Raw genomic sequence first — 24,527 nt, 5'->3', positions numbered from 1 at the left:
TTGGTTTTTTATGTTTTTTCTTGTCTTACTGTGTTAGGTATGACCTCAAATTTGTCTTTTACCAAATGTGGGAGCATTATTTCTTTAAGTATTTGTCTGCCTCATTATCTTTTGTCTCATTCTGGGATTCCAAATACAGAAGTATCAGACCTTTCGACATTGTCCACAGGTTGTTTCTTCTTCTTCTTCTTTTCCAATCCTCTTTCTTTCTCCAGACTGGATCATTTCTACTGGTCTGTCTTCAAGTTAACTGACTCTTCTATTGCCATGGATTGATTTGTACTCCCCCAAAATATTTGTCAGCTTGGCTAGGTCATGATTCCCTGTATGACTGTATTATTGTCTATTATTTTATCATCTGATGTGATTTCCCTGTGTGTTCTAGATCTTATCCCTATGATGTAATGATATAGATTAGGGGCAGTTATCTTGGAGAGGTCTACAAAATTAGGTAGTGTCTTAAGCCAATCTCTTTTGAGGTATAAAAGAAGTGAGCAAAGAGGCATGGGGATCTCATATCAAGAAAGCAGCATGGCGAGCATGCGCAGAGAAGCTCCTAGTCCAGGAGATGAGTGACGAGAAAGACTTTCCTCCAGAGCTGACAGAGAGAGAAAGTTTCCCTGGAGCTGAAGCCCTGAATTTGGACTTGTAGCCTACTAGACTGTAGACTATCATCTACAATCTTCTGTTAAGCCCATTCAGTGCATTTTTAATTTGAGATTATTCTTCAGTTGTAGAATTTCAACTTGGTGCTTTTTACACTTTCTGTTTCTCCACTATGGGGGCGTTGGTAGTTTGTGGTAGAATTCTCACCTTCCGTGCATGAGACCCAGGTTTGATTCCCGGCCACTGCACCTCAAGCACAGCCACCACTTGTCTGTCACTGGAGACTTGCATGTTGCTATGATGCTGAACAGGTTTCAGCAGAGCTTCCAGACAGACTAGGAAGAAAGGCCGGGTGATCTACTTCCAAAAATCAGCCAGTGAAAACCCTGTAGATGTCAACTGTTTGATAAGCAATCAATCACAGGGTTGATGTGGGACCAGGCAGTGTTTCATTCCATTGTGCATGGAGCCACCACGAGCTGGGGGCTGACTTGACAGCAGCTAACGACAAAACAACAACATATCTCTACTGAGACTTCTCATCTGTTCATTCATTATGAGCAAAGTTTCCTTTACATTCTTCACTTTAGTTTAATTGCTTTTTTAAAATCCTTGTCTACCCCATGAGCCACCTTGAAGGGGATCTCACTGGCCAAATTTTGGACAATCTGATTATGATAATAAAAGTTTACAACATATTGAATAAAGTTGCAATTCTGTCTTTATGCACTTCAATCTAGGTGATTTCTTCTCAAAATATCATCTAGGGGCAAAACCTTTCTTTGCTGTTGTTATGTGCTGTTGAGTCGATTCTGACTCACAGTAACCATAAGAGTTCTAAACTTCTTTTGGTTCCATCAAATTTGCTCTTTAATTATTCTAGGATTCTTAAATTTATTGACTGTATTTTTTTTCTTTTCTAGAATGTCTCTTTGGTTCACTTCCAAATCTGTTTCTTTTTTATGTAGTTCCTTAATTTTCGTGTTTTTTGTTCTCGCTTCTCTTATTTATTTGATCACATTGGACAAACTTATTTTATTCCGTATCAGTTGTCTGTTGTTTCTGCTGACTAATGCATATGGTTGATTCTATCCTGATGTGCCATGTTATGTTGCACTTGAAGATCATGTCTTTCTGGGCTCTTATCTGTGGGAATCCCCAAGGCCTGGGTTGAGGGTGCATTGGGTTTTTGTGTCTGCCAAGCACTTCTGAGTGTTGCCTATCTTGATCCAGTGTAATCTTTTTGTTTGTTTCATAGCTTGGAATGTCCTGGACCACCAGAAGTGTGTGTGTGTATTGTTGTTTGTTTGTTTTTGAACTCCAAGTTCGAGTGTGCATAGGCCTTGAGGCAATTTTTCCCATCCAAAGCCCAGGATGAGATACACTTATTTCCTGTGGCGTTTCTTTGCTAGCAGGGAGTTTGTCCAGGTTCACCCTATCACCAAGGTCTACAGATTTCTGTAGTGATTTCCTACCCAACTCCCAAGTTTTCGCAGCTCCAAGGTCTTGTCTCTTGTTCTTGGATGTCTGTTACCCAAGGCACTGCCTTACTGAGATCAGCAAAGGCTCTTAGAGCAGCTGTGGCATTTCGTGGTTTCTTGCTTCTTCGTTTCTTGGTCCCTAGGGATTTCCTTTACTTTCTTATAAGATCACTTGCAATTATGCTTGTAATATTTTATCCAGCCTTACAACATGCAGCCGAAGGATTTTTCATAATATCTGGTGGCCAATAAAACCAGAACCAAACCTACTGCCATGGAGTCAATTTCGACTCATAGCTACCGCATAGGGTTTCCAAGGCTGTAAATCTCTACGGAAGCAGACTTGCCACATCTTTCTCCCTTGGAGCTGCTGGTGGTTTCAAACCATCAACCTTTCAGTTACCAGTTGATCACTTTAACCACTGCGCCACCAGGGCTCCTTGCAGGTTCAGAAATAAAAGTCATTCTATGTTGCGATGCAGTGGGTTTCCCTTATATAGAGCCTTCTTGGCCTTGGGTTTATAATTCTGCCAAAATGATTGGCTAGGTGAGAATCTTGCAAAGGAATTGGTTAGTCTACTATGCAAATAAAGTGTGTAAAACCACCCAATAGGATTAAGTAACCTTGCATGAATTAGTCGATTACTACGCAAATTGAGTTGGTCATGGTCAGCCAAGTGGATTATTCAGATCATGGTCCGGGTGGGAGGGCCCTGCCTTGAAATCAACAACGCATTTCCTTACATAAGAGCCAATCTCACAGAGGTTGAGGAGAACCTCACCACCATCAAGAAGACACTGGAGCAGAGCACCTCCTTTGGACCCAGGTCCCTGCACTGAGAACCTCCTGGACACAGGAAAGAAAGAGCTGTAACACTGGAGACGGCACAAGATGACAAGAAACAGTGGCAACCACACCAGAGCCAAGCAGCAGAAAAATGGTGGCAGTAGTATGAGTGGGGGGAACCAGGAGGCTGGTGTGAGATGGCTGCAGTGGACTTGTTAGCCCACAGAGCAAGACAGAGCTGAGCACCTTTGGGCAGCAGGCTTGCTGGCAGAATGGGATGCCTCTGGGCACTTGTCACTGGAGCTAAAGAGCTGTAACCCTTGCCTGAGCAGGGCAGAGGTACAGAGAAGGGCCTGCCTGTGGACACAGCTGACAGTATGGTTGGAAGCTGTCTTGATTCAGGAACTGTATCTTGTCTCCTGCATTGTATCCTGTTACTTCCAAGTTGACCCTGATCCTGAGTTTAGCCTGTTGTTGTTGTTAGGTGTCGTCGAGTCTCTTCTAACTCATAGCAACCTTATGTAAAACAGAACGAAACACTGCCCGGTCCTGCACCATCCTCACAATCGTTGCTATATTTGAGCCCATTACTGCAGCCACAGCGTCAATCCATCTCATTGAGAGTCTTCCTCTTTTTCTCTGACCTTCTACTTTACTAAGCATGATGTCCTTCTCCTGGGACTGGGGGCTCCTGATAGCATGTACAAAGTACGTGAGATGAAGTCTTGCCATCCTCACTTCTAAGGAGCATTCTGGCTGTACTTCCTCCAAGACAGAATTGTTTGTCCTTCTGGTGGTCCATGGTGTATTCAATATTCTTCACCGACACCATAGTTCAAAGGTATCGATTCTTCTTTAGTCTTCCTTATTCATTGTCCAGCTTTTGCATGCATATAAGGGGATTGAAAACACCATGGCTTGGGTCAGGTGGACTTTAGTCCTCAAAGTGACAGCCCTAATAAACTGCGTAAATGTGAGTATGGTCTGTGAGTTTTGTGTGGCCATTGCAACGAATTATTGAGCCCAGCAGAGAAGTATAGAGTGCCATGCGGAGGACAGCTGGTATCAGAAATAGTGAAAAAGTTGGAGAGTGAAGATGTGTCTGACTTCTGCCTCTAGGGGACCAGCTTTATGCTGATCTTGATTCTCCTCCCTCCTTCTAAATGTAGGCAGATTCTGGTGGTAGTAAATTACACATAGGTTTTGAAAAACCACAGTTTTAGGTGTGTGCAATTTCACTTTATTAAGTCTTTTCTTATTTTGTCTTTTAAATTTACTTGCACTGTTGTAGAACTTACAGTTTTTATTATCTTTTATTTGAAATAAAATTCTTACTAACTTTGCAAGGCATGCCATATATGGTCTTCCTAAACAATATTTTAAAGCAGCAGAATTATTTAAAGATTTAACATTGTTTAATTTAAAGCACATAATTACGTTTTATTTATTTAGATAGGATAATATCATGATATACTGGTTATATCACCGTTTCCTTCGGGGCTTATAAAGAATACGTGTTTGAGGCCAGAATGCGGAGCTAGGTTATCTGTGTGGGTGGTTTGGTAACAGCATTTTTGTTTTCCTTTTTGGCTCAAATGCCTAGGAGTTAAACTCACGGTGTGAGCCCAAGTGATCCTCCACTCTACTGTTGTTTTAACACAGAACCAGTTATTTTAGGACCATAAGGAGGGATTTCTGCTGCTAACCTAAAGGTTGGTGGTTTGAACCCATCCAGCAGCTCTGAGGAAGAAAAATCTGGCAAACTGCTTCTGTAAAGATTATAGCCAAGACGACCCTATAGAGCAGTCTACTCTGTAACATGTGGGGTCGCCACGAGTTGGAATCACCTTCATGGCAACGTGGACAATTTATACCTATACATATGATGCTGTCTGGATTTTTTATGTCAAATAGGTCTCATCTGAGTAGGGCCAGTTCTAAATCTAATTACTTCTTGGTTATAAAAAGAGCAGAATGGACAGAGTCAAACACGTGGAGAAAAGTAAGACAGATGTGTCTCCAGGCAGTCTGCTGTTACTAACTACAGAACTACAACCTATTATATTAAAAATTTGAGGTACGTACAATGGTTCCTAATAACAAATAGGAGCTACTTTGCAATGCACATCAAAACATTATCACTATTATTACTGTATTATTATGTTAAAGATGTTTTAGTGTGCCTGGAAGTGTTTCTTTAACTTTTTTTTTTTATGCATAGAAAGCTACACTATATGCTAAGACAAACATTTGACTAACTGATGTTAGATAGGAGCCTACCTAACTGTTCTGACTCATGTACAAATTCCACTTAAAGACAGGCTTAGGAACGGAACTCGTTTGTAATCCAGGCCTCCCTTTATAAGGACTGCAACAGCTCCTGGTAGCTGAAATAGACAAAGACAGCCCTTCTCTTAGAGCCACACTCTGAATTCAGACTTTTAACTTCCTGAAATGTGAGAAAATAAATTTCTGTTTTTTAAAGCCACCAATTTAGGGTATTTGTGGTATAGCAGCACTAGATAACTAAGACACCATACAATGGAATATTATTCAGTCATAAAAAAGAATGAAGCACTGGTACATGTTACAGCGTGGATGAATCTTCAAGACGTTATGCTAAGTGAAAGAAGCCAGACAGAAAAGATCACATACTGTGTGATTCTATTTGTAAGACAAACAAAATGTAGTGTATGCCCCAGTGTTATGGAAATGTCCAGAATAGGCAAATCCATAGGGACAGAAAATAGATTAGCGGTTGGTAAGGTCTGGGGAGAGGGGGCGATGGAAAGGAATGACTAGTGGGTACAGTATTTTTGCCTGAGTAGGGTCTGTGCCTTGGAGCAGTCAAGCCAATAAAACGTACCCCCATCAGAGAGAGAGAGAGAGAGTTTATTTAGGTGGTGTCACCAACAGTGAATCTGACAGCAATGCAGGCTGTCTTTGTGGAGTTCTGAAAGGCAGTTTTATATTGGAGCTTATATACGATTTTTACAAGGGTCAGAAGTGTCTTTGTAGCCCGCAGATGGCGTGGCCAGATGAGTTATTCCTTACAAAATAACTACAAGAGACTCCTTATCAGACTAAAGAGATACATGCCAGACATCTCCTTATCAGGCTAAAGATATACACACCAGACATCTGGGCTCTAGTCTTCCCTTGGGCCTGACAGAGCAAAACAAAGCCATTAACAAAGCTATGTGGAAAGGAGAAGGCAGGCAGGGGAAAACAACAACAACAAAAACCTCATAGATTCGTCATGGCTTTAGTCATGTCAAGTTCTCAGTTGCCCATTTTGAAAAGGAGAAAACATGCTGGGTAGTATTAGGGTCACAGTATTTTTGTTTTCCTTTTGCAGTCTTGAAAATATTCTTAGATTTTGGTCATGTCTGGACAAATCTGTGAATATACAAAAAAAAAAAATCACTGAACCGTACAATTTAAACAGCCAAATTTTATTATACGTGAACTATATCTCAATAAAGCTGTTAAAAAACAAAACAAACAAACAAAACCTAACATGCAAGAAAAGAAAAAAAAATGATTAAAGAAAGCAACTATAACTTGGGTGATGGAGTAACAATTTCGGTAGGTATGTTGTAGGGCGATGTTAGAGCACAAATGGAAATATCCATATGGGTGTACTGGGTTGAATAATGCCCTCTCAAAATTCACGTCTGCTTGGAACCTCAGAAGGTGACCATATTTGGAAATAGAGTCTTTGCAGATGGAATCAAGTTAAGACGAGGTCATACTGGATTAGGCACCAATACAACGGCTGGTGTCCTTTGTAACACGAGGGACATTTGGACACCGGACATAAGACACGCGGGAGGAATGCCATGTGAAGACAAAGGCAGAGACTGGAGTGATGCAGCCACAAGCCAAAGAGCACCAAGAGTTGTTGGCAACTAATAGAAGCTAGAAGAGTCAAGGAAGGATCCTCCCCTAGAGTCTTTGGAGAGAGCATGACCCTGCTAAAACCTTGATTTGGGACTTCTAGCTTCCAGAACGGTGAGAGAATAAATTTCTATTGTTTTAAGCCACCGACTTTGTGGTGCTTTCTTACGTCAGCCCTGAAGCAGGCCTTTCAAAAATAAATGTTTGTCGTACTGCTCACTGGAGTCCTGTGAACGATATTTGCAGCAGCTCAGTTCAGGAATATACCCACAGGGCCAAGATCTTAGGCCTTAGAGCTCCTTCACCATCCAGCTATCTTTGGAAAATTGCTGATTTCGTGGTTTGTAGTAAAGAAAATTCAAGATGTGCCTGGGATTCTTGTTGCCAGGGAGCCAGGATGCTTTCAGAGGTCCTGGATGGTGTTGGCAATACACAGGATCTTACTAAAAGCAGCTCCCACTGGCCAAGCTGTGAAGAGAATAATAATCATGGTTCATTAAAGCAATTTAGCTCGTGACCAAGCCATGAATCCATAATGATAATCAAAAAAGGAAACAAAGATTTCTTTTTCCTTTTCACACATTTAATATTATATTCAGGTTGATTGTATGAGAAAAGTGTTGTTCATTTTAAATGTACATATGTTCTTAAGATGGGTGAGAGCCTTCTTAGGTACAAAGATTAACACAGTCACCGCCAGCAAAGACTTTAAGGGAATTTCATCCTTATTGTCTGTTGATAGTAGTAAGGACACACAGCTGACCTGCAGAGTGTGAAGGAAATCTACAAACCCTTAGAGATGCAACAATATTTACACTGTTTGCATCATGCCAAATCACCATGGAGAGCAGAATGCTAAAAATGAGACTTTGAAAAAGCAAAACCAAAATGAGATTTTGAAAAAAACAAAACCAAACCAAAACCTGATGTGTTTGTTCATAAAATCCAGTCCCAAATGGCCAAAAATTGCCCAGAGCTTTTATGAACGCTAAATCTACTGTGTTCTGGATGGAATCGTGTCCCGCCAAAGATATGCTGAAGTCCTAAACCTGTGAATGTGACCTTCTTTGCAAATAGGGTTTTCTTTTGTTATCAGTTAAATAAAAGGAGGTCCTACTGCAGTGGGTCAGACTGAGTTGTCTTATAAAAGGGGAGAAAAGACATAGAAACAAAGACAAATGGAGAAGACAGAAGCCATGTGAAGGTCCATTTGTAAGCAGCAAAAAACCCGTCCAGGACTTCCAGCAGCCACTAGGAACACTAGTGGCACAGTGATTAAGTGCTTGGCTGCTAACCCCCCCCAAAAATCAGTGGTTCTGAATGTAAGACGGGGAACAGAGGGGCCCCCAAATCTGCAAACAAATTATCAAGAAATGGACCAGGGTGCAGAAACAAAGCCATTCCTCTGAACAATGGGGCAGGATATCAGAAAATAGCCCACAAACTTCTTTAAGGTTGCCTTTCAGAAGCAGCTGGAGAAAACCAGCTCCAGGAACATATGCAGCACATCCACCTGTGACCGCTGTGTGACCTTCCACCAGGGGCAAAAAGGGGCTACAGCAGCAGCCAGGGAATGGAACCTGGGGAGCGAGAGACTGCGCAGGCATGACACCCCATAATGAGTACAGCTACGAATCCCAGAGGCCTCCAGGACAGGAGCCATCTTAGAAAGCTGCTCCATGCCTGTGGCTATGAATAAACATGAATCTTTCCCCACCGAAGGACTTTTAAAAACCCAGGCCCGTCTGTTCTGTGAGACGGAGGTAAGCATTGCTTTAGGCCCTCCTTGTCTCCGTTTGCAAGCCTCTTCAATAAAGCTTTGCTCGTGTGGAAAACCCTATGTGCCTTACCTGCTCATCCTTGACCAGTAAGAGGCAAGAACCTTATTCTGGTAACAAACGCACCAGCTGCTCTGTGGGAGAAAGTTAAAGCAGTCCGCTTCCGTAAAGTTGACAACCTGGGAAACCCTGTGGTGGAGTTCTACTCTGTCCTACAGGGTTGCCGTGAGCCGGAATGGATTTGATGGAAATGGGTTTTGGTTTTACTAGAAAGTAGGAGACAGGCGTGGAACAGTTCCTCTCTCAAAATCCTCAGAAGGAATTAATCCAGCCGATACTGTGATTTGGACTTCTACCATCTAGAACTGTAAGACAATAAATCTGTATTCTTCAAAGCCACTCACCTTGTGTGTTTTGTTATGGCAGCTGTTATGGATTAAATTGTGTCCTCCAAAAACGTGTGTCAATTTGTCTAGGCCACCATTCCCAGTATTGTGTGATTGTCCACCATTTTGTCATCTGATGAGATTTTCCTCTGTGTTGTAAATCCTGCCTTTATGCTGTTAATGAGGTGGGATTATTGGCAGTTATATTAATGAGGCAGGACTCAATCTACAAGATTAGATTTTTGTCTAAAGCCAATCTCTTTTGAGACAGAAAAGAGAGAAGTGAGCAGAGAGGCAGGAAGTACCTCATACGACCAAGAAAGCAGCGCCTGGATCAGAGTGCATCTTTTGGGTTCAGGGTTCCTGTGCAGAGAAGCTCCTAGACCATGGGAAGGGTGATGACAAAGACCTTCTTCCAGAGCAGAGAGAGAGAGAAAGCCTTCTTCTGGAGCTGGCACCCTGAATTCAGACTTGAAGCCTCCTAGGCTGTGAAAGGATAAATTTCTGTTTGTTAAAGCCACCCATTTGTGGCATTTGTTATAGCAGCACCAGGTAACAGAGCAGCCCTGGGAAATTAAGACATGTGGTCAGAACCATAACAACACCATAATGGAGTTCTCCATAAATATTGACAGACCCACAAGATGTCCTGTTAAGTGACATTTTGCTAGATTATTAAGGAAATTTTCCTGCTTTGTACTTAACAGATCTGCAAGGCCTAACAACTTGGCCCAGTTCAGGCAAGTGATACTTGACAGCTTGGAGATATTATTCACTTCAACTTGCCTATCAAGGAGGTGGAGCAGCTCTGCTTGCCACCAACACTGCAGTAAGTGGCCAGGCCTCCAATGTGGATTCACACCTCTCTCCTCGTAAGAAAACATCTGCCTACAACAGTGTGTGTGAATATTTTGTCAGGTCTATAGTGTCCTCCCACCAACCATCTGTCACTGTGTTGTCCTGTGGTGGCTTGCATGTTGCTATGATGCTGCAAGTTTTTGCCGCCAGTATCTCAAATACCGGCAGGGTCACCCATGGTGGTCAGGTTTCAGCAGAGCTTCCAGACCAAGACAGACAAGAAAGGAAGTCCTGGTGATGTACTTCCGAAAATTAGCCCAAAAAAAACAACAAAAAAAAACTCACCAGTTTTCAAAGAGAATTTAAAGGACATACTGGGTTGGAGGGAAAATTTCATCTTTAGACTCCAGCTGGGAAAAAATTCTAACATTAAATCAAAACCTGGGGGAAAGATAAAATCCACGTTGGTGCCAGTAAAATATAGCCTGAAGATAAAAATCAAATCGAAGGTAGTTTGAAAGTTTTAAAGCAGTGCCTAGTAGACCCTCTCAGTGATACAGAAGGGTTTCTAAGAATCTTGAAGAACAGAGGTGCCTGTCTCAAAAAGAACTGTGGCTTTTTCAGTTGCCACAGAGTCAACCCTGACCCCTGGCGACTCCAAATGTGTCAGAGTAAAACTGTGCTCCATAGGGCTTACAGTAGCTGACTTTTTGGAAGTAGATCAGCAGGCCTTTCTTCCAAAGCACTTCTGGCTGGACTCGAACCTCCAACCTTTCTGGTAGCAGCCAAGTGTGTTAACCATTAGTACCACCCAGGAACTCCTATTAAACATTAAACCCAGTGCTGTCGAGTCGATTCCGACTCATAGCGACCCTATAGGACAGAGTAGAACTGCCCCAGAGAGTTTCCAAGGAGCACCTGGCAGACTCGAACCACCAACCCTTTGGTTTGCAGCCGTAGCACTTAACCACTACGCCACCAATGGCTTCGTATTAAACATTAGTAAAGTTTAACTTTTTCTTGGTTTTTCAAAGAAATTTTTACAGAAGTTCTGATCTTTTCCTCCCATACTTCCACTTCCTTATCATGCACACCTCTAGGGTGTGTGCACCCCACTTTGGTGCTCAGTGGTCCCTTAAACAAGACATGCACATCAACTGCTCTAATAGCAACGCCAATATTTATGAAGTGCCCCCATGTGTGTCAGGTTCCATGATCATGCCATGAAAGAAGGGGTGATAAAGGGAGATATTCAGAGAAGGAAGAGTTTACATCCAGTCAAGGATTTTGGAAAGACCACAAGCAGGAGAATTCAAGAGTGTAGAAATGAGGGTAAGGGCAATCCTAACGGAGCAAACCCAGGGACACAACAGCATGGCTGTGCACAAGAGCAATGAAATAGTTCATAGGGCCAGAGTGATGAGTACTCTGAAGAAAGCGCTAGAAAACAAATCTGACTAGGAATTGGAGGAGGAATCAGATTGTGTGTCTGGTTACCTTCTGAACTACTGCCTCTTTTGCCCTGAGACCAGAAGATATAGATGGTGCCCAGCTACCAATACTGATCATTTTGATCAAAGATTCCATAGAAGAAACCTGATCAAAAGGAGGAATGATGTGAAACAGAACATCAAATCCTCAACGGAATCCAGAATTTCTGGAGCCATTGAGGCTGGATGAATACTTGAAACTATTGCCTTAAGATAATCTTTATATATTAACCTTAAACTAAAACTATCTCCTGAACTAAAGGGGCACGCTAGCCCTGGGGCAAGGACTAGAAGGCAGGAGGGGACAGGAAAGCTGGTAATAGAGAACCAAAGGTTGAGAAGGGAGAGTGTTGACATGTTGTGGGGTGGTTAACCAATGTCATAAAACAATATGTGTACTAACTATTTAATGAGAAACTAGTTTGTTCTGTAAACCTTCATTTAAAGTACAATTAAAAAAAAAAAAAAAGAACTGTGGCTTTTGAGCATGGCGTGAACCTGAATCAGACTCATGAGACGCTCACACAGTTTTCAAGAGACTTGTATTGAACAAAGCACTGCCAGGCTGGTTTAAAATAGAATGGACAGATTAAAACGAAAAAAGGCCTCTGGGCCCCTAACTTTCTAAGGGCAGGAAGTAGACTGAGAAAGTTGCTCAAAGGGCACTGTTATGAATAGAATTATGTTCGCCCTCCAAAAAAATATGTTGTAAATCCTAAACTCTATGCCTGTGGCTATAATCCCATTTGGGAATGGGTTGTCTTTGTTATGTTAATGAGGCAGAATTAGTATAGGATGTATTTTGAGTCAATCCCGTCTGAGATATAAAAGAGGCCAAACAAGCCAGCAGCGCAGAGATGGGGGAAGAAACATTCCAAGCTACATGAAGACCACCCAGGAGCTCAAAAAGAGACAAGGACCCTCCTCCAGAGGTGACAGAGAGAGAAAGCCTTCCCCTAGAGCCAGCATCCTGAATTTGGACTTCTAGCCTACTAAACCGTGAGAATAAATGTCGGTTTGTTAAAGCCATTTACTTGTGGTATTTCTGTTATAGCAGCACTAGATGACTAAGACAGTGCCTAATAGTAGAAGCCTACCTTTCCTTGAAGAGACTGGTAGAATTATGGACGTCAAAGGCAATTCTGACAAAGGCTCAGAAGGAAGTGAGGAGAGTTATAAAGTCTTGTTCATCTTAGAGAATACATATGGCGCCAGTAACAGAATGTTGGTAGACACGTGTAGGTTAAATGTGCTTCTGGTGAGGCTTTGAATGAAAATGAACACTTGATTGGACAATGGAGGAAGGGTGATGCTTTTTATGCAGTGGCAAAGAACTTGTCTGAATTATGTTCAAATGTTTAGCGGCAGGTAGAACTTGGAAGTGATGAAGTTGGCTATATGGTTGAGGAGATTTCTAAGCAAGATCTTAAAAGGGCTATGTGGTTTCTCTTTGCTGCTTATAGTAAAATGTGAGAGAAAAAGGATGGATTTAAAAATAAACTGTGCAAAATGAAAACAGAACTTAAAGATTTGGAAAATTTTGTTGTGCAAACTAAGGATATGTGTGGTAGAATTTTCACCAAGGACATGGACTTCTAGCTTCCTAAACGCTGAGAAAATAAAATTCTGTTTGTTAAAGGCAATCACTGGGTAGGTAACTAAGAGGCACATTTTTTTCAAAGTGGCCAGTTAGGTGCTGGAAAAGGAGGAACATCCAAGAGGACAGAGGCAGGAGTCATGTTGAAACATAGATTGGGGAGACACTCCCAAGGAACAGAATTTAGGCCTCCATAAGGAGCATTCCCAACTCCTGGGGGACCTGGAAACAATTCCTCAGTGGATTTCAGATCTGCTATGGGTCAGTGAGGGGATGGGCCTCCCATTCTTCTCCTTTTCAAACAGAAGTGTTTATTATGGACCTCCTTTCCCATTTTACCATTTAAAGTTGGGTGTGTAGAGGGCAGATAACTCATCTTTTCCGTTCGTAGGTCTCTGGACCAAGAGGCACTGCATCTGCAGAGACTCATCCAAATCTAATATAGATCATAAGACCTTGAATTCTGATCCTGATGCTGTGATTGGATGAGGCCTTTGGGGATCTTGGGAAGAGATGAATCTTTTTCATGTGGAAAGATGTGAATAATTTCTGCCAGATAACGGCCTTTTGAAGACATGATCACAATAATGGCCCTAACTCTCCACCCTTCCCTTTGTCCATGCCGTTTACAATGTGACTTTGCTGCTTTTGCCATGAAGATGGGGAGTCTATTTTTCCCAGCCCTTGAATCCTGCTGCCCTCGTGACTTGCTTTGACCAACAGACCATGGCAGAAGTTATCAGTGCACCAATGAGAAACAGAACTAGTGATATATATATATACTTACTCACCCACTTACACACACACACACACACACACACACATATATGGAATCCCTGGATCCTGCAAACGGTTAACCTCTTGCCTACTAAGTGAACAGTTGGTGATTTGAAATCACCCAGAAGCCACACACAGGGGTAAGGTGCGCCAAAATCCGCCTGTGCGAATAAGGAAGAAAATGCTTTTTGCGCATGCCCAAAGCTGGGTCCTCCGCGGGGGTGCGGACCAGGAAGATTACGTCACCGCCCGGCGTCTTCCGGTGACGTCACGGCCCGGCGCCGAGAGGAAAAAGCGCCCTCGGTGCGCACGTGGGCAGCGGCGCGCCGGGTCTACACATGGCGAGTTCGGCGGGGCTGTCGCTGTGCGGGCAGGCGCTGGTGGTGCGGGGCGGTAGCCGGTTCCTGGCCACCACTATTGCAAATAGGTGAGCAGAGAGCCCAGGCTACAGGCTGGGTCGGGGACTAGCGACCCCATGCCCCTGCACCCTTGGTCACCCCAGGAATCTCCACGTGCCGGGACAGTGGAGCCTCCCTTCTCCGCGCCCCTTCTCAGGACCTTCCCAGGCCTTTTTGCGCCCTTAGCCGCCTAGCCCTTGGCGGGGTCAGCTCAACTCCGGCGCCTTCCGGACTCCGGTGGCGGCTGCTCGCGGACTGGGCAGGGCCGGGTCACGTGGGGTACGGGGGCTGGGCTGGGCCAGTGAGGGGTCTCTGGGGTGCTGCCACGACCCGCCCTGGGGCGTGGGTGGAAGGCCGTTTTGGTCGCCCGGCTGCAGCGGCTTTCAGGTCTTTATTCTTAGCGAACTGGTTCGATTCTCGTCGTGCGCTGAGCTCACTCCCTCTCTTTGCGGTCGGTGGTGCATGCTCCCTCTTTTTTTTCTCTCCCTCATCCACCGACTGCGCCCTCATTGCTCTCACGCCTCGGAGATCTTATCCGACACATTATCTTCTTCCTTGCACCCCGAGCCAGCAGCTCGCCCCTGCATTGCGGCCTTTCCCACGGTACTGCCTTTGTTTGCTGTAATTTCATTCTCCTTTAACGTCTACGCAGTGCCTAGATATCGGCCAGGGTTTCAGAACAGCAGTGTCGATCGAACGGCCTTGACCCATGAAACTGGGGGTATTAATAGTGGTCCGTTTCGTTCTCTTGTTTCCTTTCCCAGGGGAGTTGGGATTCTCTTTCACACTGCACGGAGACGGTGTGTTGATCAAATGTACTCTGCTTGACAGCTGGTTTCAGAAATCCTATTAGATGTTCATTTTAAGTTTTACAAAGAATTATTCACAGAGCTGTCTTGTATTCCAGATCTTGTTTTAGAGACACGCAGTCTCTAGTATATGTTGCAGTGAGCCATGGGGATATTAGACCTGTTCTGTGTGTTTCAGTCTAGGCTTTTTGAGGAAAGCCAGTGGCTGGCAAGGTTTCTGATTTTGAAGAATGCTTTTTACCTTACAGTATCTACCTATAAGTGGACAGTCACTTCCAAGGGTATAGGTATGTGTGAGATGTCTTCCTGTGTCAAGACATTGGGGCGCGGGTGGGAATGGGAGAATGGAGAGGTTAGGGCCTGACCAGGAAGGTGGGTGATTCCTGTGATGGTAAGTGCTTGGGAGTCTTGGGAGCTTTTTCAGGTAGGCGAGAGTATGTAAGACACTTTTCTAAATAAGCAATGGCAGTTTGAAATTTGGCTACAAAAAAAAAAAAAAACCCCACTGAAAATTCAATATCAGAACACAATTTCTTTTCACAGAATCATGTTGCATTGATTTCCTAGCACCTGGAAAAACAGCATTTAACTTCTATGGAGTTTTTTCCTCCTCATTTATTTTAGGGAACTGATGTTTTTGGACAGAACCATGCCTGTTTTGTGTGGCAAATCTAAATAGGAGATGAAAGAAATGGAATTCTTTAACTGTTCCCTGAATCTTTCTTTTTGGGGATAATTTAATGAGAATGCAGATATTTTCTGTCTCAAGAATAAAATATAAGAACTTTTAATAAAAACCTATTAAATCCATTTTTTTTTTTTTTTAGCAATGATGACAGCATCTTCATATATGATTGCAGTACTGCTGAGAAGAAGCCACAGGAAAATAAAGGGTGAGATGCCTAGAAGTCACCTCAGGGCCTGATCAGTGGTTTGAATTAATAGGATCTGGGGAGCAGAAGATGGAATTGTTCTTATTGCTGAATTCTTAGTTTCCGTTACCCTACTGTGGAAACCCTGGTGGCGTAGTGGTTAAGTGCTGTGGCTGTTAACCAAGAGCTCAGCAGGTCGTCCTATAGAGTCGCTCTGAGTTGGAGTCGACTCGATGGCAGTGGGTTACCCTACTGTGTGGATAAGGAGCCCTGGCAGCGCAGCGATTATGTGCTCAGCTGCTAACTGAAAGGTTGGCGGTTCAAACCCACCCAGTGGCTCCTCCGGAGAAAGACCTAGCAGTCCACTTCCGTAAAGATTACAGCCAAGAAAACCCTCTGTGGAAGCTTTACTCTGTCACATGCGGTCGCCATGAGTGGGAATCAACTCAGTGGCAACAACGACAGCAACACTCTGTGGGTAAAATAAGTACCGCTTCAGGAAAGAAACAGAGTGCACTTTCAAATCAGGCATTAAGAATGTTGGGACTTTTCTACATACTTTTAATTAGTTTTAACCAGAGTAACTATCTCTTTGACTTGTTGAAATAATGGTATACATTTAAAATGCAGGGAAGGCCCCCAAAAAACCCCAAATCTGTTGCCATTGAGTCGATTCCGACTCACAGTGACCCTATACGACAGAGTAGAACTGCCCTATAGGGTTTCCAGGGAGTGGCTGCTGGATTCAAACTGCTCACCTTCTGGTTAGCAGCCGTAGCTCGTAACCACTGCGCCACCAGAGCTCCGCATGGAAGGCAGAGGTAGGGAATTAACCTTACCTTTTAACGGAAAGGTGGAAATGCTGGTGGCGTAATGGTTAAGAGCTGTGGGTGCTAACCAGAAGGTCAGCAGTCCAGATCCACCAGGCGCTCCTTGGAAACCCTGTGGGGCAGTTCTGCTCTGCCCTATAGGGTCACCATGAGTTGGAATCGACTTGATGGCAATGGGTAAGGGTGAGGTAATTGGAAGATAAGAAAAGCAGTGTGTGATGGCCTTAAATGGTGGCTTTCTTTAGCATAGTTGACCTGTGGCTCTGGATTAGTTCCTGTCTGTGAGAGGGTGGGTCCGTATGATCTGTGAGGGTCCTTCCAGCTTGGCTGTTCTGATTCTGGTGTGAATGCTGAGAGATTTTTCTGTTTAGTTAGATTTTACTCCTCTAACGTTAGAGCTATGTTGAACTCCCCCACCCATTTAATAACACATCCTTATATTCTGGCTGGAGTCCTGGGTGGTAGAAATGGTTTATGTGCTAACTGAAAGGTTGGTGGTTCGAGCCCACCCAGAGGTGCCTCGGAAGAAAGGCCTGGCGATCTGTTTGTGAAAAATCAGTCATTGGAAACCCTGTGGAGCACAGCTCTTCGCTGACACACATGGGAGCACCACGAGTCAGAGTTGACTTGACAGCAGCTGGTTTGGTTTCATATTTTGGGTACATGAGCCTCATGAGAGCGTGTTCTGCCTCTGCTTGTCTTGTAAACTACCAAGGCTGGTCGTGCGGGAGCGCAGCTTCATTTGCTCGGTGAAGGTGTAATTGTTCCCCTCTTCTCTCTCCCAGGGAGGACGGGCAGCCCGTGGAGAAGGGGAGCGACACGATTCTGGCTTCCACCTTCTCTGAGTCTGGCAGCTATTTTGCTTTGACCGATGACAGTAAGCGTCTGATTCTTTTCCGTACAAAACCATGGCAATGTCTGAGTGTCAGGTATGAAACGCTAGTGCTGAATAATTAAGATGTCATATGCAGAACTTATGTTTGCATGTCATTAACAACATCAGTGACAGTAGTGATAAGCAACTAACATGTACCATCAGTTATGTGCCTGGCACTGTTTTTAGCGCTTTATCTGTGTTAACTAAGTCCTTATAACAGCCTTATGAGGGAGCTAGGGCCACTGTCCCTCCCACATCCTCTCAGGAGGAGGTGGCTGACCTCAGGTGAGTTGGCGTGGAGAGCAGAGTTGGGACCTGAACTTAGTTACTCTCCTCCAGGGGTTGGTAACTCTATCACAGATGGTGCGCGCCGGGCCTTGTGGTAGCAGAAGTAAACACCTTCAGCACATACTGTGAGGGCTGGGGTGTCTGTAAGTTCCGGCGTCTGTAGCATGGTGTGATGCAGGTGGTTTGTAAGTTAGAACACTTTTCCCCTGAGGATCTGAAGAATGGGAGGGAGCTCGATGTTGATGGAAAGCACCAGGTCAGTCACTCAGGCGGGAACGCAGATAGCACCAGGCCTAGGCATTTGCTCTTACCCAGCACAGTCCCACACATGTTCTTTTACCTTCCATGCCTCTTTGGAATCTGTCTCTGTCGCTTTCTACGAGCGAGGGAGTGCTGCAGTTTTCTGCATCTCTGTTTCTGAAGACACCTTCTGGTCTCACTAGCACTGTATTCTTAAGGAGAGGCGCTGGAGTGATGTATGTATGGTACACCATGCTGGGCAGGTCTAAGTATTTATTGGCTCTGAAGGTCTTCGAATGTGACTCTATTTCCCTAATAAGAGTCAGGGCCAGAATTATTCTGATTTTCCTGCAACACTGATGTAAGGGTGGCTTAGAGCAAAATTGCTCCTGTGTGTTCCCTGAGTTTTTCCTCCCTGAAGCTGCAGGGTCTAACTGGCCCTTGGTGCTCAGAGAAAAACATACACAGGTTATAATATTTGAACTGTTATGGTTAAGTTCTTTCTGTTTTTAGTTGGCCCACACCTGTATTGGGGCCAGCCGCACTTTTTAGATTTGTTTCATCTTATTTTCTAAGAAGAGTAAAAAGCCAAAATCCAGGTGGCATCCAAAGCGGGGAACACCTGCTCTGCCCTTAGACCAGTCAGATTAAAAATAAACTAAAGGAACATGCCTTCATTTTTATTATATACTTGTTTATAGATGTCTGGTAGGTCATAGATGGACTTGATTCAAAACAACAAAACAAACAACTGGGTACAGGGTGAAACATAAAAGATGTCTGGTAGGTCATAGATGGACTTGATTCAAAACAACAAAACAAACAACTGGGTATAGGGTGAAACATAAATTTTCCTCCACCCCCCACCATCCAGTCCCCTTTCTACAGGCAATTACAGCCTGCTAGTAGAAGAATGACTTAAGTGTACATTGCCATGTACCTAAATGATAAAAAAAAAAAAAAAAAAAAAAGATGGTTAATAATAAATTGCTTCTTCTAGCTGACTCCCGTGAATTCATATCATGGTTCTTTTGAAAGCCTTTAAAGAAGTATCATCTTGTGAAAATGGCCAAAACATGAGCAAATCATTTAAGACATGATGTTGCTAAGTGTTTTTAGAACTCAGTGTAAATGGTACAAGGTGACCTTGAGGTTTTGACCTTTAGCCTTTGTAGCCCCAGATTCTGCATCCTTTTTACAGCCTCGGACAGTGGCTCCACTGCTTTCTAGTTGGTTGGCCTTGTTGTTAGGTGCCGTCCAGTCGGTTCCAACTCACAGCAACCCTGTGTACAACCGAAGAAAATATAAGATACTGCTGGGTCCTACACCATCCTCACAGTTGTTGCTACGTTTAAGCCCGTTGTGGCAACCACTGTGTCAGTCCATCTCATTGAAGGTCTTCTGCTTTCTCGCTGACCTTCTGCTTTACCAAGTGTGAATGTTCTCCAGGGACTGGTCCTGATAACATGTCCGAAGTATGTGAGACACAGCCTCCCCATCCTCCCTTCTAAGGAACATTCTGGCTGCACTTCTGCCAAGATGGTTTTGTTTGTTCTGGCAGCGCATGGTATATTCGGTATTCTTCGCCAACACCGTAATTCAAAGGCGTCAGTTCTTCTTTGGCCTTCGTTATTCATTGTATAACTTTCGCATGCGTATGAAGTGATTTGAAAACACCATGGTTTGAGTCAGGTACAGCTTAGTCCTTGAAGTGACATTTTTTCTTTTTAACACTTTAAATAGGTGTTTTGCAGCAAATTTGCCCAATGCAATATGTAGTTTGACTTCTTGACTGCTGCTTTTATGGGCGTTGATTGTGGATCCAAGTAAGGTGAAATCTTTGACAACTTCAATATTTCCTTCACTTACCATGATGTTGCTTATTGGTCCAGTTGTGAGGATTTTGATTTCTATATTTTGAGGTGTAATCCATACTGAAGGCTGTGGTCTTTGATTTCATCAGTAAGTGCTTCAAGTCCTCTTCACCTTCAGCAAGCAGGGTTGTGTCATCTGTATATCACAGGCTGTTAGTGAGTCTTACTCCAATCCTGATGCTATGTTCTCCTTCACATAGTCCAGCTTTTGGAATTATTTGCTCAGCATACAAATTGAATAAGTATGACGAAATGATACAACCCTGACACACACCTTTCCTGATTTTAAGCCACACGGTATCTACTCGTTCTGTTTAAATGACTTCCTCTTGGTCTGTGTATAGGTTTCAAATGAGCACAATTGAGTGTTCTGGAATTCCCATTCTCCACAGTGTTATCTATAATTCGTTACGATCCATACATCCAGACTGCCTTTGCATAGTCAAAAAAATACCGGTAAATATCTGGGATTCCCTGCTTTCAGCCAAGATCCATCTGACATCAGCAATGATACCTTTCGTTCCCTGTCCTCTTCTAAACCCGGTTTGAACTTCTGGCAATTCCCTGCTGAAGTACTACCACACAACAGTTTTTGAATTATTTTTAGCATGATTTTACTTCCGTGTGATATTAACGATATTGTTGAGTAATTTCTGCATTCTGTTGGATCGCCTTTCTTTGGAATGGGCACAAACATGGATCTGTTGCAGTGGTTGGCCAGGTAGCTGTCTTCTAGATTTCTTGGCATAGGTGAGTTTAGTGTTTGTTGAAACATCTCAGTAGGTATTCTGTTAATTCCTAGAGTCTTGTTTTTTGCCAGTGTCTTCAGTGCAGCTTAGATTTCCGCATTCAGTACCATTGATTCTTGATCATATGCTACCTCCTGAAATGGTTGAACGGCAGCTGATTCTTTTTGGTCTAGGGACTCTGTATTCTGTCCATCTTCTTTTCATACGTCTTGCATTATTCAACATTTTGCCCATAGAATCCTTCAGAATTGCAACTCAAGGCTTGAATTTTTTCTTCCGCTCTTTCAGCCTGAGAAACGCTGAGCGTGTTCTTCCCTTTTGGTTTTCTAACTCCAGGTCTTTGCTGTGTTGTCATACAGTGTCTTTTCAAGCTGCCCTTTGAAGTCTTCTATTCAGCTCTTTTTCTTCGTTATTCATTCTGTTTGCTTTAGCTACCCTAGATCAAGGGCAAGTTTCAGAGTCTCTTCTGACATCCGATTTGGTCTTTTCTTTCTTTTCTGCCTTTGTAATGACCTCTTTTGCTTTCTTCATGTATGATGTCCTTGAAGTTATCCCACAGCTTGTCTGGTCTTTGGTAATTAGTATTCAGTGTGTCATATCTATTCTTGAGATGGTCTCTGAATTCAGGTGGGATATACTCAAGGTTGTACTTTGCCTCTTGTGGAAGTGTTTTAATTTTATTCAGGTGCAAGTTGAAGTTGCATGTGAGCAGTTGCTGGTCTGTTCTGCAGTTAGCCCCTGGCCTTCTGACTGATGATACTGAGCTTCTGCATCATCTCTTTACACAGACGTAGTCGCTTTGATTCCATTTGGTGAGGTCCAAGTGTATACTTGTCATTTACGTTGTTGAAAAAGGGTATTTCCAATGAATAGGTTGTTGGTCTTGGAAAATTCTGTCATGTGATCCCTGGTGTCATTTCTATCACCAAGGCCATAGTTTCCAACTACTTGATCCTTTGTTTCCAACTTTTGCATTCCAATCACCAGTAATTATCAATGCATCTTAATTGCCTGTTTGATCAATTTCAGACTGCAGAAGTTGGTAAAAATCTTCAAATTCTTCATCTTTGGCCTTAGCAGTTGATGCATAAATTTGAAAATAGTCATATTAACTGGTCTGCCTTGTAGGTGCATGGATATTATCCTGTCACTGAAAGCGTTTTATTTCAGGATAGATCCTGTTAAATTTGTCATTCCCTGAATAGTAGCCTTTTGGATTGTTCAATTCAAAATGGCCAGTACCAGTCTGTTTGAGCTGACTGTTGCCTAGGATATCAGTCTTCAAGCATTCCCTTTCGTTTTTGACAACTTCCAATTTTCCTATATTCATACTTCGTATGTTCCATGTTCTGATGACTAGTGGACGTTTGCAGCTGTTTCTTCTCATTTTGACTCATGCCATATCAGCAGATAAAGGTCCTCAAAGCTTGACTCCATCCGTGTCATTAAGGCTGACTCTACTTCTAGAACGCCGCTGTTCCCCTGTCTTTTGAGTGCCTTCCAACCTGAGGGGCCCATCTTCGCGCTCTATCAGTATTCTGCTGCTGTTCGTAAGGTTTTCACTGGCCAGTCCTTCAGAAGTAGACAGCCGTATCCTTTTCCTAGTCTTAGTCTGAAAGCTCCACTGAAGCCTGTTCACCATGGGTGACCCTGCAGGTATTTGAAATGCCGGTGGCATAGCTTCCAGCATCACAGCAACGTGCAAGCCATCATTGTATAACAAACTGACAGACGAGTTGTGGCGGTTGGCCTTAGATTTTTTTTTCCTTACGTATACTTTATTTTTTAGAGAAGCTGTAGGTTTACTGAAAAATTGCGCAGTAGATACAGAATCCCCAAATGCCCTTATTCTCCCTGCAGTTTCTTCTGTTATTAATATCTTGGGTTTCTGTGGTACATTTTTTACAAGTGATGACTCAACATCGATACATTGTGTCTTAGTTACCCAGTGCTACTGGAACAGAAATACCACGAGTGAGTGGCTTTAACAAACAAATATATTTTCTCACAATTTAGAAGGCTAGACACCCCAAGGCTTTCTCTTTCTGTCTTCTCTGGAGGAAGGTTCTTGCTTCTTCTGAGCTTCTCTTCCTGGGTGACCTTTATGTAACTTGGCATCTCCCTTCCCACATCTTTGCTCTGCTCCTGTGTTTGTTTGTTGTTGTTGTTGTTAGGTGCCGTTGATTTGGTTCTGACTCACAGTGACCCTGTGTATAACAAAATGAAACACTGCCTGGTCCTGAGCCATCCTTACAATCGTTGTTATGCTTGAGCTCATTGTTGCAGCCACTGTGTCAGTCCACCTCGTAGAGGGTCCTCCTCTTTTCCGCTGACCCAGTACTCTGCTAAGCATGATGTCCTTCTCCAGGGACTGATCGCTCCTGAGAATATGTCCAAAGTATGTAAGACGCAGTTTTGCCATCCTTGCCTCTAAAAAGCATTCTGGCGGCACTTCTTCCAAGACAGATTTGTTCGTTCTTTTGGCAGCCCGTGGTATATTCAATATTCTTTGCCAACACCACAATTCAAAGGCGTCAACTCTTCTTCGTTCTTCCTTATTCATTGTCCAGCTTTCACATGCCTATGATGTGATTGAAAATACCATGGCTTGGGTCAGGCGCACCTTAGTCTTCAGGGTGACATCTTTGCTCTTCAACACCTTGAAGAGGTCCTTTGCAGCAGATTTGCCCAGCGCAATGCGTCTTTTGATTTCTTGACTGCTGCTTCCATGGCTGTTGATTGTGGATCCAAGTAAAATGAAATCCTTGACAACTTCAGTCTTTTCTCCGTTTGTCATGATGTTGCTCATTGGTCCAGTTGTGAGGATTTTTGTTTTCTTTATGTTGAGGTGTAATCCATACTGAAGGCTGTGATCTTTTTCATTAGTAAGTGTGAAGTTCTCTTCAGTTTCAGCAAGCAAGATTGTGTCATCTGCATAACGCAGGTCGTTAATGAGTCTTCCTCCAATCCTGATGCCCCGTTCTTCTTCATATAGTCCAGCTTCTCGTATTATTTGTTCAGCATACAGCTTAAATAGGTATGGTGAAAGAATACAATCCTGATGCACACCATTCCTGACTTTAAGCCAATCAGTATCCCCTTGTTCTGTCTGAACAACTGCCTCTTGATCTATGTAAAGGTTCCTCGTGAGCACAATTAAGTGTTCTGGAATTCCCATTCTTCGCAGTGTTAACCATAGTTCGTTATGATTCACACAGTCGAATGCCTTTGCATAGTCAATAAAACACAGGTAAACATCCTTCTGGTATTCTCTGCTTTCAACCAGGATCCATCTGACATCAGTGATATCCCTGGTTCCACGTCTTCTTCTGAAACCAGCCTGAATTTCTGGCAGTTCCGTGTCGATATACTGCTGCAGCTCTTTTTGAATGATCTTCAGCAAAATTTTGCTTGCGTGTGATATTAATGATATTGTTCTATAATTTCTACATTCGGTTGGATCACCTTTCTTGGGAACAGGCATAAATATGGATCTCTTCCAGTCAGTTGGCCAGGAAGTTGTCTTCCATATTTCTTGGCATAGGCAAGTGAGCACCTCCAGTGCTGCATCTGTTTGTTGAAACATCTCAGTTGATATTCCATCAATTCCTGGAGCCTTGTTTTTCGCCAATGCCTTCAGAGCAGCTTGGACTTCTTCCTTCAGTACCATCGGTTCCTGATCATATGCCACCTCTTGAAATGGTTGAATATTGACTAATTCTTTTTGGTATAATGACCCTGTGTATTCCTTCTATCTTCTTTTGATGCTTCCTGCATCACATAATATTTTCCCCATGGAATCCTTCACTATTGCAACTTGAGGCTTGAATTTTTTCTTCTGTTCTTTCAGCTTGAGAAACGCCGAGCGTGTTCTTCCCTTTTGGTTTTCCATCTCCAGCTCTTTGCATATGTCACTATAATACTTTACTTTGTTTTCTCTAGTGGCTCTTTGAAATCTTCTGTTCAGTTCTTTTACTTCATCGATTCTTA

The 24,527-nt window shown here is 43.2% G+C and overlaps 1 protein-coding gene across 3 annotated transcripts in view; it reads left to right on the top strand.

Annotated features, from left to right (window-relative positions):
- The first annotated feature begins 13,889 nt into the window (after window positions 1-13,889).
- The window catches only part of WDR4 (WD repeat domain 4), a 44,958-nt gene continuing 34,320 nt past the window's right edge, over window positions 13,890-24,527 (top strand). The window contains exons 1-3 of one of the 3 annotated variants that reach the window (XM_003418986.4): window positions 13,891-14,027; window positions 15,635-15,700; window positions 17,295-17,438. In XM_003418986.4, coding sequence (XP_003419034.2) covers window positions 13,939-14,027; window positions 15,635-15,700; window positions 17,295-17,438 — 299 coding nt within the window. In that variant the 5' untranslated portion in view covers window positions 13,891-13,938. Of the gene's footprint in view, window positions 14,028-15,634; window positions 15,701-17,294; window positions 17,439-24,527 lie in introns of those variants that run through there. The other 2 variants (XM_010598666.3, XM_064279507.1) reach the window with 2 other exon arrangements.

Source organism: Loxodonta africana, chromosome 2, assembly GCF_030014295.1.
Source record: "Loxodonta africana isolate mLoxAfr1 chromosome 2, mLoxAfr1.hap2, whole genome shotgun sequence".
NCBI classification, from domain to species: domain Eukaryota; kingdom Metazoa; phylum Chordata; class Mammalia; order Proboscidea; family Elephantidae; genus Loxodonta; species Loxodonta africana.
Note: the sequence above shows the minus strand (reverse complement) of the source record. Positions and strands in the feature narration are given on the sequence as shown.